The sequence below is a fragment of the Liolophura sinensis genome, chromosome 6 (genome assembly GCF_032854445.1).
Source record: "Liolophura sinensis isolate JHLJ2023 chromosome 6, CUHK_Ljap_v2, whole genome shotgun sequence".
In the NCBI taxonomy this organism is placed as follows: domain Eukaryota; kingdom Metazoa; phylum Mollusca; class Polyplacophora; order Chitonida; family Chitonidae; genus Liolophura; species Liolophura sinensis.
The window spans coordinates 21,265,632-21,280,935 of record NC_088300.1 but is presented as its reverse complement, the minus strand read 5'-3'; the positions used below and the strand labels follow the sequence as shown (position 1 = coordinate 21,280,935).

Sequence of the window (15,304 nt, the reverse complement as noted above, 5' to 3'; positions counted from 1 at the left end):
CCAAAATGCTGGCTGTTTTCCTATCTGCGCTTCGGACCTAAATGAAATTTACTGACATTTAAATTTCTCAATCACCAATCAGAAGTCTTTTGACTTTTGTTGGACCACAATTGCCTGTGCTGTCTCTAACATTTGCTTGTATGACCATAAGCAAAGTTGGCTGTTCTTGGGGATGTGAATTATTCTGCCAGCACTCGTCAGTCTCTGCAGAATTATGTCGTACAAGTCCAACCTGTTCGAACTGTCAGAGTTTCATCATTTTGTTCAGTGTTAAGAAAGCTACAAGAGTGACAACAAGCATATCAAATTTCTCCACAAAAGTCTTTGCTGTTCTGCAAACTGTTGTAAACATAGGTCGTGGAAGAACTCAGGAGTTTTTTCAAGCATTCTGACAATTTGGGCCTCTGGAAGTTTGGATTTAAAGTACAAGGCGGAAGGATTTTGTACCCCCCATAACCAACCGTATCTGCTCTTCCAGTGTGCAGCTTAAAGCTACGAGAGGAATACAGCTGAACTCAAAAGATTTGGCAACTATGGTAGCAGATCTCTGTACACTAACACCGATGTTCACATCATACCTGTATTTATACTGTACAGAACTATATCTAGGCATATAAGTTATTCAGAATGCTGACAATGCCATGCAGTTGTGACCACATTTAGATTTGAATTCAGAATACCTGGGGAATAGAATGATATTTATTGTGGACAGAGGGAAAGAGTACTAGACAAATATTCACTATAGCCACACGAAATGTGCAGTGTTTTACAGAATATAGCTATAGCTTACCAGTGCAAATTGCCACTGCGGTTGGAAATGTGTGGAAGAAGTTCAAATTCAATGTGTGAAAACTCAGAATCTGAAGTCTGACCAGAGATGTCAGTGTCATAAATGGGAACATCAACATCGTCCATTATGAGATCAAATTAATACGACAGCATATTTTCTTCTGTGTAGCTATAATCCATCTCAAAAGTGACTTCAGACTGTCAGTGCTTTGCCACTTAACTCGGTATTAGAAAATCAACCAAATGAGATCCAAGGCATCTTAGATTTCTCCAAGAAGTGGTTTATTGCGTTGATGTCTATTGCATGTACAACAAGCTGTGTAAAACCCCGAGCTTAGTTTCCTTGCTTCCAGGAAGGCATTGGTATTGTCTTTGTAGGAATGCCCCACAGTATACAAACCTGAACCAGTCCCGCTGGAGGATGACTATGATTTTATATGTGTTTGTGATGACGTGGGCACCTGTTAGTGGATTGCAGATCGGCTGTGGCAGTAGATCTCTTGTTTTTAGTGGATTTACATATAACTTCATTATTACATTTCTGGCCAGCCAAGAGTGTTTATATGCAATGAAAATATAAAAGTCAGGGAACAAATTTCAAGATAGACTTCAAACTACTATTTGAATAGTCATTCTGTCAGCTGTGAGGGAATGTATGTATACGTGTATATTTGTCTACACGTATGTTTTAAATCTGTTTCACCTGGTTTGGTATGTAATAATACAGTTCAGAAGCAACTAAAGACCTTAAAATGATACTTTAGATTGCTGCACTTAACTTTTGAGTGGCCTTATAATGTGGATGAATCAATCACAATCAAGTAAAATGTGGCAAAATGCTAAATTGTAAATGCAGTACAGTATTTTGCCTCAAGTGTGTATTAACTAAGTGGTGTAAGACAGTTGACAAGCATCAATAATTTTTATAATTTTGCCTGGATCAGTGCAGTATACTTTAGCCCTGCTTACTTCAAGACTGTTCTACCTACAGCTCAGTGGTTTATTGTGTTTACAGCACTGCTATTTTGAGTGTGACCTACACATTAGGAATTCAGGAAGTGTATTCACTTATGGTAATTAAAGTAACACAAGGGTTGTTTGTGTCATGGACATGTCTGAGGAACAGTTTTATTATTAGTGGTACACATGACACCTGTTCCCATATAAAGGTCTGGATCACTTTTGGATGCAGGTACATTTACGTGTACATATATTCATACATATGTATCTTGCCCGTAGAAAATACAAGGGTATAAATTGTCGTATACCGGGATTCGTTTGTTATGATGCCATAAGTACACACATATATACTTATATCAGGAAATGATATGAGGACAACTTGTATTATCACAAGTTTACTTTCATGACTTAACCCAGGAATTTCTCATGAGGAGAGCTCTGTATGTGTACAGGTATTGTACAGTATGTATACCTGTGGTGTATACTATACCTGACAATAACCTGCACTTGTTACCTGCTGTGATATGTTGACCAGTATCTGAATCCACCTGTCCTGTGTGGTATTCTGATGTTGGTTGTTTCTCTTACAGAGTTAAGTGCTGTGATAGGTTGACCAGTATCTGAATCCACCTGTCCTGTGTGGTATTCTGATGTTGGTTGTTCCTCTTACAGAGTTACCTGTTGTGATATGTTGACCAGTATCTGAATCTACCTGTCCTGTGTGGTATTCTGATGTTGGTTGTTCCTCTTACAGAGTTACCTGTTGTGATATGTTGACCAGTATCTGAATCCACCTGTCCTGTGTGGTATTCTGATGTTGGTTGTTCTTCTTACAGAGTTACCTGTTGTGGTATGTTGACCATTATCTGAATCCACCTGTCCTGTGTGGTATTTTGATGTTGGTCGTTCCTCTTACAGAGTTACCTGCTGTGATATGTTGACCATTATCTGAATCTACCTGTCCTGTGTGGTATTTTGATGTTGGTTGTTCCTCTTACAGAGTTACCTGTTGTGATATGTTGACCAGTATCTGAATCCACCTGTCCTGTGTGGTATTCTGATGTTGGTTGTTCCTCTTACAGAGTTATCTGCTGTGATATGTTGACCAGTATCTGAATCCACCTGTCCTGTGTGGTATTCTGATGTTGGTTGTTTCTCTTACAGAGTTAAGTGCTGTGATATGTTGACCAGTATCTGAATCCACCTGTCCTGTGTGGTATTCTGATGTTGGTTGTTTCTCTTACAGAGTTAAGTGCTGTGATATGTTGACCAGTATCTGAATCCACCTGTCCTGTGTGGTATTCTGATGTTGGTTGTTCCTCTTACAGCGTTACCTGCTGTGATATGTTGACCAGTGTCTGAATCCACCTGTCCTGTGTGTTATTCTGATGTTGGTTGTTCCTCTTACAGAGTTACCTGTTGTGATATGTTGACCAGTATCTGAATCCACCTGTCCTGTGTGGTATTTTGATGTTGGTTGTTCCTCTTACAGAGTTACCTGTTGTGATATGTTGACCATTATCTGAATCCACCTGTCCTGTGTGGTATTCTGATGTTGGTTGTTCCTCTTAAAGAGTTACCTGTTGTGATATGTTGACCATTATCTGAAACCACCTATCCTGTGTGTTATTCTGATGTTGGTTGTTCCTCTTACAGAGTTACCTGTTGTGATATGTTGACCAGTATCTGAAACCACCTGTCCATGATAACAAAATGAGCGTGTGGAAGAGATTACAGAGAGTGGGGAAATCAGCCTCTAAATTCCAGTTTACAGCTTCCTATTCTGAGGCGGTTGTAGAATGTACCAAAAAGTGGTGAGTAATCAATTCTAGATGTTTTTTGTTTGATTTATATAATACATGTATATATATATATATATATATATATATATATATATATGTCTGGTTGTATGTATATATTCTTTTAAGTAGTACAGTTGGCTGTTACTTGTAGTTTAAGAGCCTATACTTCAATGAATTTCTTTTATTTGCTGTGTTTTCCAAAAAAATTGCCCTCAAAAGTACAATTTTTAAAGCAAATTCATGTACATGTATGCTACATGTAAATGTCGTGAAAGAGTTGGTGCTGACACTTACATTTTTCGGGTACAATATTGTCCTACCTTCCATGTAATTCTCAAAACGCTTCTCTTAGGTCAATGGAATTGCCAGAATCACACAAAATGAGTGACTTATTAATCGTGTGCAAAATTTTAGGAGAAATACAGTAGTCTTTGCTATAACCTTGACATATTAATGGACAATAGTAGAGCCCAGGGGTTGATTTTAAGAAAAAAACGTACATGCTAACTGTACACCTGAATTTTGATCCTACATATATGTGCACAGGTAATTTTTTTACATACACTGGTGTTTTGTCAATTAAAAGTGTTTAGAAAATAAGAATCTAATTTACACAATGACTTGACCTTCTTGAAAATGTCCAACCAAATTAAAGATATCATATTTGATATTTAACTTCTCCTAAAGAAAAAGCAAAAGAAAAGTCCCTTGAATTCACGTTTGGCATTATGGGCTCAGTTGTGGCGACCAGTTTGATGATTTGCAGAGTGTAGAACCACATGGTCATCGGTGATTAGACAATGACATGAAGTCCATGGGCACTGTGTATTTGTATACATACACATGTAAGTGTTCTCATTACACTACTGCCTATGTACATGTATGCCTACATGAGTCTGAAGATTGTCGATGGACGTTGCCATGGAGTTGCACATGTTGGTCTGCAGATTTCCGAGACATCGAATTGTACAGCAAGATACTGCAGTCTGTCCCACGATTTATAGCATGTTTGTTTAGAATTGACTAAACGTTTTTGAATAATGAAATATCAGAAAAAATGGATTGATTTGATCTTTTGTACCTGTACACGGTGCATGTATGCACCTTTTTCCAACCCTGGAGCCAAATGAATCATACTCACAGCTGCTTTGTCATGATGTTCACAAGGTGTTAGACTTTTGAAGTCATGGAAGTTTCAGTGTAATTTATTGTTTATTTTTATCATTTTAAAGTGACTAAGAACATTACTGGTGTCCTATCCTAAGTCATATTTTGTAACACTTGATTAGTAAAAGGTTACTAAAGAAAATGAAGATTAGCGAATTTTGTAGTACTTTTTTCTATGTCAACAGTCGTCTGCCATTTGTACATGTATCGATACTACAGTATTGTACATGTATCGATAGTTCAGTATTGGACACATAGGATGCTGGTTCAAAACTGACCTTGGCTTGTAAAGCCTTAGTGAGAACAATTGGTTGACTACGCTCGTGTGACTGTTTGTGTAGTGTGACGTTCATTGAACACCACGTCTTTCATGCTCACATCTGTACATCACATGTGGGAAAGTGTGTTGTTAACTTGCCAAAGGCTAGTGGTTTCATCCACTCATAAAGCTTACTACTGTCGTAGAATTGAAAAGGTCTGTGGTGTTTCAGTACAGTCAAACTTAAATAATTTTAGAGTGTAGAATGCTCTGTGTTACTTCTTGCATATGATTCTATCTGAACTTGTTGAATTATGCCATGTTCTTAAATAGGAAAATGGGATGAAGAATTTTATTATACAGGGTGCCCCAGAAGTCGCGCACCATCCAGGTTGAGGTTGAATGCTTGAGCTACAGAGAGGTGTGTTGCCCCATCTCTTTCAAACATAAAAACCAATTCAGCTCTTTCTTGTACTGTTAGTTTATTAGCCATAATTAACTCTGAAAGAGAGAAAAAAAAAATAAAATCAGTATTAAATCTGAAGCACAGAAAAAAAATGAAAATCAGGATGGTGCACGACTTCTGGGACACCCTGTACATATTATGCATATTGTCCTATGTATAGTAGGTGTGGGGATGTTTTTGTATTGCTTTCATGTTATAGAAAATTAAAGGTATTTTTAGCAATACTAGACCAGATATTACAGTTAACATCAATTCACATTTTTATGCCTCATTTCCCACCTTAATGTTTTTGTATTGCGGGTATTTGGGACCATCTCTTGGTATATATCATATTTGCATAATAATAGTCTCAGTAAGGATGTTATGCATGTCTGTTCAATTTATATGAAAGTAAATTTGCTGTTTATATCCAAACATATGCATTTAATCTGAATTATGATAATATTTATGAATTTATTTTTAAAAAATCCCGGTTGGGCACATTTGTTAGTGAAAAGATGAAATTCTAGTGTGAATATATTTATTACAGTAGAACCTCAATGCTTGGCCTTCCAATCTCCATATAGGTAGTTTATTGTCCCCTGAATCCATTGTGATGGTTTAAAACGTCGAAAAGTGAAGAAAAACAGTAGAATTTGGTGATCAAACATTAGAAACATTAGAGCCACCATTGACTTTGTGACATCACGGTAATACAGTTGCTGGCATGCATGTGAGGCTTCTCTTGTGTACAACACAGACCACAGGAGGTAATCGCTACACTTTTACACATATTTTCAAGATTATTCCATGCCCAAGTGTGGATTGCAATTGCAGTAAGACAACGCAGGATACTGGGAAGTTGTATACATGGCCTAAAAATGCCGCAGATTGAGAAAATTTATAATGGACCACTGTAAACACCCTTTGATTACGTGGGGCCCGATCGATCGTAGTTGAACATGTATATGACTTGCTACAACGTCCATGAGGCAGGGGGGGGGGGGGGGGGGGGGGGGGTGAGCAAAAATTGAACATCGTATCGCCCAGTCGCTATGCTATTCAAGGATCTAAAACAACTCCGGTATCTTTCAAAATATTTGTTGCAAAACTGTTTGACTTATATGATTTCCAGGGTGCTAAATAAGAGGTGTACATGTAGGGGTAATTATAGATTAGTCATACGATGGCTAATTCTGGAAAATCACAGAGTGGGTGGGCCGAATACATGGCTTTGTCAATGCTTACAGAGCTTTTCAATACATAAATAAAAAATAGCTAGAACTAGCTACATAATATTTATTTAAATGTAGTTTAATAAATATTGTGTTTTAGGGAATATTTAGTGTGAAAATAAAGTCATTTGGGATCTCCTTTAAATGTATGTTACATCCTCATTTTTAACATTATTACACTAATATGTACTAAAAGGTGATCCTTTACTGAATTACCTTCCTTGTCACACAACAACAGTTATGATATAACAAGAGATTAGTTCTTGACTTGCGAAACTAGGAAATAAGGTTCATTATATTTAAGCTCATTTCAACAGGTCTCCTGTTCTTCATTAGTAGCAAGTGGTAAAAATAGTTTTATAGCATAACCTATGTACATGCTGTATTCTGGGAAATAATACCTTTTTAAGTAGTTTGAGTGTCCTTTTGGTTTCACATGTAGAAATCAGCATGTATGTAAAGCATAGAATTTATTATTATCTATGTGAAGTAAAGACAAACATTAAATCCAGCAGTTCTTTCAGCATATTTACTGGGTACCTACAAATAAGCACATCTCTGTCTGGAAAGTTCTGTCTTCAGCTTAAGCAGCGTAATTTGAAAGTCACCATTTTCTGTTACATGTAGTAACCACCTGTAACCATATTGCGGTTTTGTAACCACAATCACAGCTTTTGTATGGGAAAGGGATCCCAAAGGTGGTAATTAAGTAGAACCCTGTTATCAGAATCTCTGAACTCTATAAAGCTGGGATTTAAAATCATCAAAAAAATTAATCTTTTTTAGTTAGTCATATGAATCTTGTATTTCTAGGAAAACTTCATTCATCTGACAATGGCATTTTTTTTCCAGGCAACCAAACAAGCTTTGTGTTGTATGGACCAGAAGGAACCGACGAAAATCTAACCACAGTAAGTCGAGACAGTTTTTTCTTCTTTTTTGTCTTCATTCTTATGGATACAAAGTAAAGCAGCGTGCACCTATGTGAATTCAGTCAGGCGAAAGTAAGACATGCACTATTTCATGCGATTGTAAATTTCGTCAGATCACAGTGTCTCAATGCAGCTGATGAAATACATGTACAGCTACTTTACACATTCATTCCACTGGCCGAATTTGATGAATGCGGCTTTATGAATTTCAAATTCAAGGGTATAACATGTTAATGTTTTGTGGTCTGATCAATGGTCAATTTCAGACCTAATGGTTATAGTCCTGAATGTGCCACAGTGATAATTACTTCTTTCACATCATGCAGAGTATGATGAAGATTCTTCTGTGACTTACAAGCCAGTGAAATGTTAACAATTTTAAATTTACACCACTTAACCATTGTCACTGCTTGACCATAAGAAATGTCAACAACAGTGGCTTTGAAGAATTATGATGGAAATCAAAAGTGAAAATATTGTAAGAAATAATACCTTGTGGCATCTTTACAGTATTACATGTTTTTGTTTTTTATCTCTAATCAGGCCCAGAGCTGGGTGCCAAGTATCAAAAACCCATACTTGGGCTCGGTAAACTGGACTGTCCCAGAGAATGTAGAGATTACAGTGACACTATTTAGGGATTCCAGACAAGAGGAGTACGAGGATAAAGAATGGACTTTTGTGATAGAGGATGTGAGTATTTTACGCAGGATAGAAGATGAATTCCAGTGAATTCAAAACAATAGTTCTTTTATTACATGTTGGAGAGTGAATCACCTTATAGGTTAGAGGTTTTGAAGAAGCTTATTGTGCTTGATTCTGATTGACTTATGCGCTTTGTAGGGCCATTTAAGAGCTTTTTTCTCAAGTGTGATAACTTTATTAATATCAGAACATCTTAAAGTGAGGTAGTTGGATAAGTTGGGAAAGATATTATTTTCCCCAAGTTGTTTTGAAACGTTTGTTTGGATCTGTTTGACTGGTCTTTTCAACCATGTCACAGTTTGGAGATCTGGCTATTAATATGTAACAAAGGCAGAACACGTTTGTTTATATCCTTCATGGCAGATTGTCGACGTGTCTTGACAACAGAATTTCCCGATTTCCTGAACTTCCAGGACAGGGCAGAGCCAAAAGACCGTCTTTCACGAGAACTATCTGCTGAGCTTAAAGTCCAACTTAAGTTTTAGATCTCATCGCTATATTGTGGGATGGTCTTTGCTTGTTGTCCGTTTACGATTTGTTTAAAGTTACTAGTAATTATAAGACAAAATTAACGTAAGGCATTCAACTTAACTCAAAGGAAAACGATTGCTGTCACCAGAAATCACGACCAAACTGGTGACACTCACAGGTCGTTGTTACTCATATTTGGGGGAGTGAGGTAGATTCAAGTCCTCTGTTATGGATTTTGTTCCTTTTTGTTTGTGCTCAGCAAACTGCAAATGGAAGAAGAAAGATCCTGGCCAGCAAGTCTATAAATATGAAGAATTATGCGAGTCACATTCCTTCACAAACTAACATAAAAGTGAAACTGAAACCAGCTACAAAGAAGGTTGTATCTGCAAGCATCACACTCACTCTCTCCTGTGTCTTCCTAAGGGAAGGCAAGGCTACGTAAGTCTGGTTTTTAATATAGTTACATCAAATTCTTCACTTCACTGCATTTTATGATTTTTTTGGAAGAAAAAAGTGACGTGTAAAGAAATTTGAACACTTAGTACTTGCCGTTTACATTTACTGGTTCAGCACAAAAATCTAATGTTTAACAATTTATCAGAGCTATCAAGGAATGAACTTCAGTTTCATGCTGAGTTGAAGCGCCTTATAACACAAGCATATGTTACAGTACCATGGTTTCATACTGAGTTGAAGTGCCTTAAAACACAAGCATATGTTACAGTACCATGGTTTCATGCTGAGTTGAAGTGCCTTATAACACAAGCATATGTTACAGTTCCATGGTTTCATGCTGATGTATACTTACCATTTTGCTGTTGTTGTAGTGATGAGGACATGCAGAGTGTTGCGAGTTTGATGAGTATTGGGAAAGCTGACATCGGCAATCTTGATGATTTAGACGAAGATGAGGAGGATGATGACAATTTGTCTGCCAAAATCAATGAGATGGCGTCTCAGTATGAGTCTCATCTTAGTGACACAAGTAACTATGATAATCCCTTTGATGTGCCTGAGTTTGAGGAGGAGGAGGACGGTTTGCATGGTTTGTTTGCTTCTTTCTACTTTCAGTTTCTCTTTCACCAGGATCTGAGTCTAATTTTGATTTTAGAGGCAGTTCTAGATGTATTACCATAATATTATTGTAGGGTTGGAAATATATCTTTGGAACTTCATCTAGAAATCTGCCTTTAGTGTTAGATTTACATATCATTTTAGGAATACTGTGCATTCATCAAAATCCAGTAATGTACAGAACAAAGATCATGTTGGGTCAGCAAATGCCTGCAAATTGGATAAATGCAAACTAAACTAACTGGGACACAAAAATCCCAGTACACACACACTAATGTGTATGCATATATATATATATATATATATATATATATATATATATATATATATATATATATATATATATATACATGAAATCAAAAGGAAAACCTCTCACTTTATGACCATGAACTTTTTTGAATATCATAATTTTAATACAATACTTTTTCATTGAAACGTTCTGTTCTCAGCTCTGCTAGAGCACATTGTGCAGGAAAAGTATTCTTAGGAAAAGTACCAATCAAATGAGTAAATAAATACATGTAAGTGGTAATTACCCATCCAGCCATCACGTGAATCTCAGATCCTGGTGTTCTTTTTTATTAAGTTGCATCTTTGTTGGCTTAGCCTTTACTTTATTTTAGGTTATTGTTCCTTTTACCTGCGTAGCTCCAGAGCACTGTACCTTCCTAGTCTTTACTGTTCTTTTCTGTTCCCTGATAGATCTAAAACGTTCAAATGGGCTAGTTTGCTTTGATATGTGAAACTGTGCAATGATGTTTATTGTAAAACCATTTGTTGTTGAAATATTTTAGGCTTATTTTCTTGGTAAGGGAGTGAGCCATTTTGATAGTTGCATGTCTCTGAAATAGATTTGAACATAAAGACATAAAAGCTATAACAAGTGTGTGAAAACTGCATGCAATTCCTTTATTGTGTTTTTTTTCTCTGTGACAAGCAGCTGTATGAGAAGCTTTGTCTGCTGGTTGGTCTGTCAAATTTTTGACATCCTGATATCATGGGCCACACACTTAGCTGGGGCCTGAGTACAAGACGCCATTGACTTTTTTGTAGAATGTCGCAGCTGTTGCGAATTCGGGTTTGATTTGGTCTGTGATGTCCTTTGATTTGCAGTTTGCTCTGTTGTTCTACTTTATTTTCATAGGTAAAAGGTGCACAGGCCTTTCAGTGTGTTCAGTTTGTCATATCTTTATTTTCATTCTGTATTTTTCTGTAATTTGGGAAAATTTGAAAAAGTTGGAAGCTCTGTGTACATTGAAAACATTGTGTTTATTAAAAAGATTTATCATAGGTTAACATGCACTGTAGCAACTCACGTGCTCCTTGTTCTTTCAGTCATTTTTGCTTTTTGAATGAATATTCACTGCTGTGACTACAGTTGGCAGTTTTACAGTTTATACATAAACAGTTTTTGTAAAGGGTCTTGTTCCTTAGTTCCCTTGATTTTTCTACCAGTGAATGTCTTATCTCTGAATTGATCCAACTTTTATAGTTAGTATAAATAATTTTATCAAGTAATCATACCCACATTTAAATTTTAGCACTGAAAACTTTTAACATGATAATGCTCCAAGGTTAATTTATTTAACAGTTAGCTAAATCTAACATCCACACTTAATATCCTTCCTATCCTTGACCTCACCAGCTTACACTTTTCCGAAAATGTACATTTCTGGCCCCCTTACAATGTCTTGGTGTACCTGAACATTTGAAGTAGCACCTTGCACCTGCCTTATTCTATTGACGTTTCCCCTCATTCTGGCAGCATATAGGCTTCAGCACTGCAATGCCCATCCCCTCTGCTCTTTTGGTTCAGCTTTGTAGCGAGAGGGTCTGTTGCATTTGGTTAGATTTTCATCGTTTTGTTCACATTTTGAAGTTGCATGGTTATTCATAGTTCTTTCTGAGAATCTCACTATTATTGCATGTAAGGTTTGTTTAGATGAGAATATTTCTAAAATTCTAAAATTTTAGTCTAAAAGTGTTAGACTGTCTGTCACTTTGAGAACTGTTTCAAGGCATTGAGAATGAGATTTCCTGGAAAAGCATGTAAGTGTGGGATTGATTTTATGTCAACAAGATCAGGATGCAAGACCTGCGTTAGTGAAGGTAACTCAGTCTACTGGGTTTTGAGGCCTTTATCCAAGCAGCCACTAATTGTATATTTTTACACTTAATAGTGTTAGTACATATGTACTCAAGCTGTCTAACATTTCATATGACCGGAAATCATTCACACTGTAATTATGTATTTGTTTCTTTTGTTTTTTCTTTGATTTATGTATATAGTGATGTCACATGTAAGAAAGTTGTCATGTGTATTGTACACTTATTTTGTAGTGTATTGATGACCACGGCATAAAACTATGTACCATTGTGGTATCATTTGTAGTGTAGTGACTGAGTGTTGTGTAGTTGTTGTGTTGATTGTGAATTCTGTTATCTTCCAGCTTCACCCCCTCTCTTTGAAAAGTGTAAACCCGAGAGAAATCCAAGACACCCCCTTTCATGAATCCGTTTAATGAAGAGGAAGAATACGATAGGGATAAAAACCCTTTTGCTGACCCAGACCCCTCACTTTTGAACCAGTTTGAAGAGCCACGCCCCTCAGATAGATCTGTGTCCTCAGCTCCGTTTGAAGAGACACGCCCCTCAGATACATCCGTGTCCTCAAATCCGTTTGAAGAGCCACACCCCTCAGATACATCCATGTCCTCTAATCCATTTGAAGAGAGCAGAGCACCACGCAGCACTAACCCATTTGAAGACTCCACAGAGCTTACTGCTTCACCATCTATCCAAAACAGAAACAGCATCACAAATCCCAAGCTAAGAGAAAAATCGTTAACTCCTGATGATGAAACAGAAAGTCATAATGATAAAAAAGTTACTGTTAACACTAGTGATAAGAAATCCTCCCCTCCAAAGGGCGTCCGCAGCTCTACTCCCAAGAGAAAAGCTCCCTCTCCTCAAAGACCCATTTACAAAGGTACCCCTCCCAATACTCCTCCAGAGCAGAAGAAGAAGGTGCGCCCCATCACCCCTCCCCGGGGTCAGGAAAGACAGAGAAGCCGACGCCCAAACCTCGTAGTGCTAACGGCAAAACCAGGTAAATCTTCTATAGGGACAGACTGCACATGCAGCATTTGGCACACATATAGGAAGGCTGTTACCTGTACCACTTATCATGTTTAATATTTAAATGCACTGATACCTTGCAGTTGAAATTAATTTACAGTTTAGAATAGCATTGCATGTAGTGTTGGCATTTTGTGCAAAGAAAAAATCAGGTCATATGGCACATATCACAATTTGCATTTAAACTTACCTTCCATACATTTTGGTGATAAATTATGACTGAAAGTGAAGTATATCATTTCCTTCGTTAGATGTTGCAGTGTCATTGATAAATTGGTCATCTATTTAAGTATGAATATATATATATAACTGTAGCCCATACGTAATACATTTACAAAGTCTTTTCTATACTATTCAACCGTATAGATTGAACAGTAGTTTGTTTTCTGAAGCCAGCAACTGTCACTTTAGGTGAAGAGGGGACTTCTTCAGTTCTGACAACATGTCAGTCTCTAGTGACATTCAGTTTCAAACTGTCTCTGTCTGGATTAGCTGAGGCCTAACGTCTGTTAATTTGTCAGGCACTTTCTCAGGTCTTTTGAAGACTTGACACTTAAAAAGCTCATCACAGTTATGGTTGGGTGAATGAAGCCTTGAGAAAACAAAATGTCCTTCAATAATTTATTGGTGAACTCTCAGACCTATTTATTTGTGGTATATTTGGCATTTGTGGAAGACACATGGTCTTCTGTGAACTTATGCAAGAGCACAAATTAGAACACCACATTACTATCAATGCTCCAAGAAGGTGAATCTTGTCTGAGAGTGGAATTGAACCGATGTCTGATGAAAGGGCATGCACTACCCCCCCAACACCTTCCGCCCTCCTTTCTCCTTCTAAAAATGAGCCCAATATAATAATCCTTCTCGTAATATTTTGTTATGACAGGCCAGCTCCAGATGTTCCTGATAGTAAACCTGACCGGAGCAGTTTGGAACCTCTTGACCTGAATAAGGTAATGATGTCTACTAGACTTCCCAATGTACGTACATATAGTCACTACTTATGCTGACTGCTATCCTTACTTACACTTAAAAGGCTGTGAAGTGCTGTTGTGCTGACCTTACTTGTAACTGATAAAGTTTGACCATCTCCTGTTTGGTTTCTCCCGTGTGAAGATCTCTCGTTTTTTGTCTTGACGGTCAAAGTTTCTGTGTGGCGGTCAAGTTTACTGTGTGCTGGTCAAATTTACAATGTGGTTGTCACATTTTCCATATTATTCAGCACAGGTCTTGCTGAAGATAACTAAAACTTGCCTCCGGTTTCACTCATTCATGCTGTGCTTCAACCAGAAATACACATGAAAGGAGAGAAGCAATCTTGTAGCTCAACTACTTAAATGCAACATTTGGGTTTACATGTTCTTAAGTTTTTATTCCCATTAATGGGATTCACGTACAGTGTAATATTACATTGTTACCTGTTGATTGTGTAGGGTGAGCAGCCTTCTCCAGGGGGACAGCCCAGTGCAGTACAGGACATCCTTGAGTGGTGTAAAGAGGTTACCAAAGGTTATCGTGGGGTCAAGGTTACCAACCTGACAACGTCGTTCAGAAATGGCATGGCGTTTTGTGCAATCATCCATCACTTCAGATCTGATCTCCTGTACGTCACTATACACTGGTGTCGAACTTCAGTATAATCATTAACATCTTAATCATTACATACAATTTACATAAGAGTAGTGTGGAACTTCAGTATTCATATCTGTTGGAAGCGTATTAGTAAAATTAGAGATATTTTTTTACAGTATGTATACATGCATTATATGTATGAATCTTTCATTCCATTTTATGTGAAAGAAATGAGTTTGAAGTACTTAGGGTATTTGATGCATTTGAAATGGTATCTGTGTCTATCTTTTTGATCTTTGTGAAATAACTTGTGTAAATTTATAAAACAGTAATGTTAAGCACTCAACAACATGTTGAAAAAAAACTCTGTAGTTTGTCATCTTGCAATTTTAATAATGTAATAATACTGGAATATTTTTGCTTTTTACAGAGATTTCTCTAGTCTTTCCCCACATGACATCAAAGGAAACTGTAAGCTTGTAAGTAATTCCTTTTCTCTTCCTGCTTACAGATTGTTCAGTACTAAAAGGAATGGTGCTTGTTATGTGATTTATTATTCAATATGCTGATCGGAGAGAATAGATATATGTCAACTGTTAATTGTTATTACATTTTGGTTCTTTGTATTAGACATTTTACTTTGTTGAGCTGAAAATCTACCGCTTCATGTCTGGAGTTTTTGTATAATGCTGTACACGCTTTCCTCCAGCTGTAGCTGTTCTGTAGGTCAGATAACTCTTTGTAACCTG

The 15,304-nt window shown here is 37.1% G+C and overlaps 2 protein-coding genes across 3 annotated transcripts in view; both read left to right on the top strand.

Annotated features, from left to right (window-relative positions):
* Positions 1-6,608: 6,608 nt before the first annotated feature.
* LOC135466997 (EH domain-binding protein 1-like) lies at positions 6,609-12,485 on the top strand. The gene is made up of 6 exons (XM_064744750.1): positions 6,609-6,633; positions 7,510-7,568; positions 8,133-8,282; positions 9,025-9,206; positions 9,596-9,813; positions 12,293-12,485. The coding sequence occupies exons 1-6, from the start codon at positions 6,609-6,611 to the stop codon at positions 12,352-12,354; spliced, it is 696 nt and encodes a 231-aa protein (XP_064600820.1). The 3' UTR covers positions 12,355-12,485.
* Positions 12,486-14,421: 1,936 nt separating this feature from the next.
* LOC135466364 (EH domain-binding protein 1-like) overlaps positions 14,422-15,304 on the top strand; it is a 33,873-nt gene continuing 32,990 nt past the window's right edge. For both annotated transcript variants that reach the window (XM_064743800.1, XM_064743799.1), the window contains exons 1-2: positions 14,422-14,586; positions 14,986-15,034. In XM_064743800.1, coding sequence (XP_064599870.1) covers positions 14,543-14,586; positions 14,986-15,034 — 93 coding nt within the window. In that variant the 5' untranslated portion in view covers positions 14,422-14,542. The remainder of the gene's footprint in view (positions 14,587-14,985; positions 15,035-15,304) is intronic.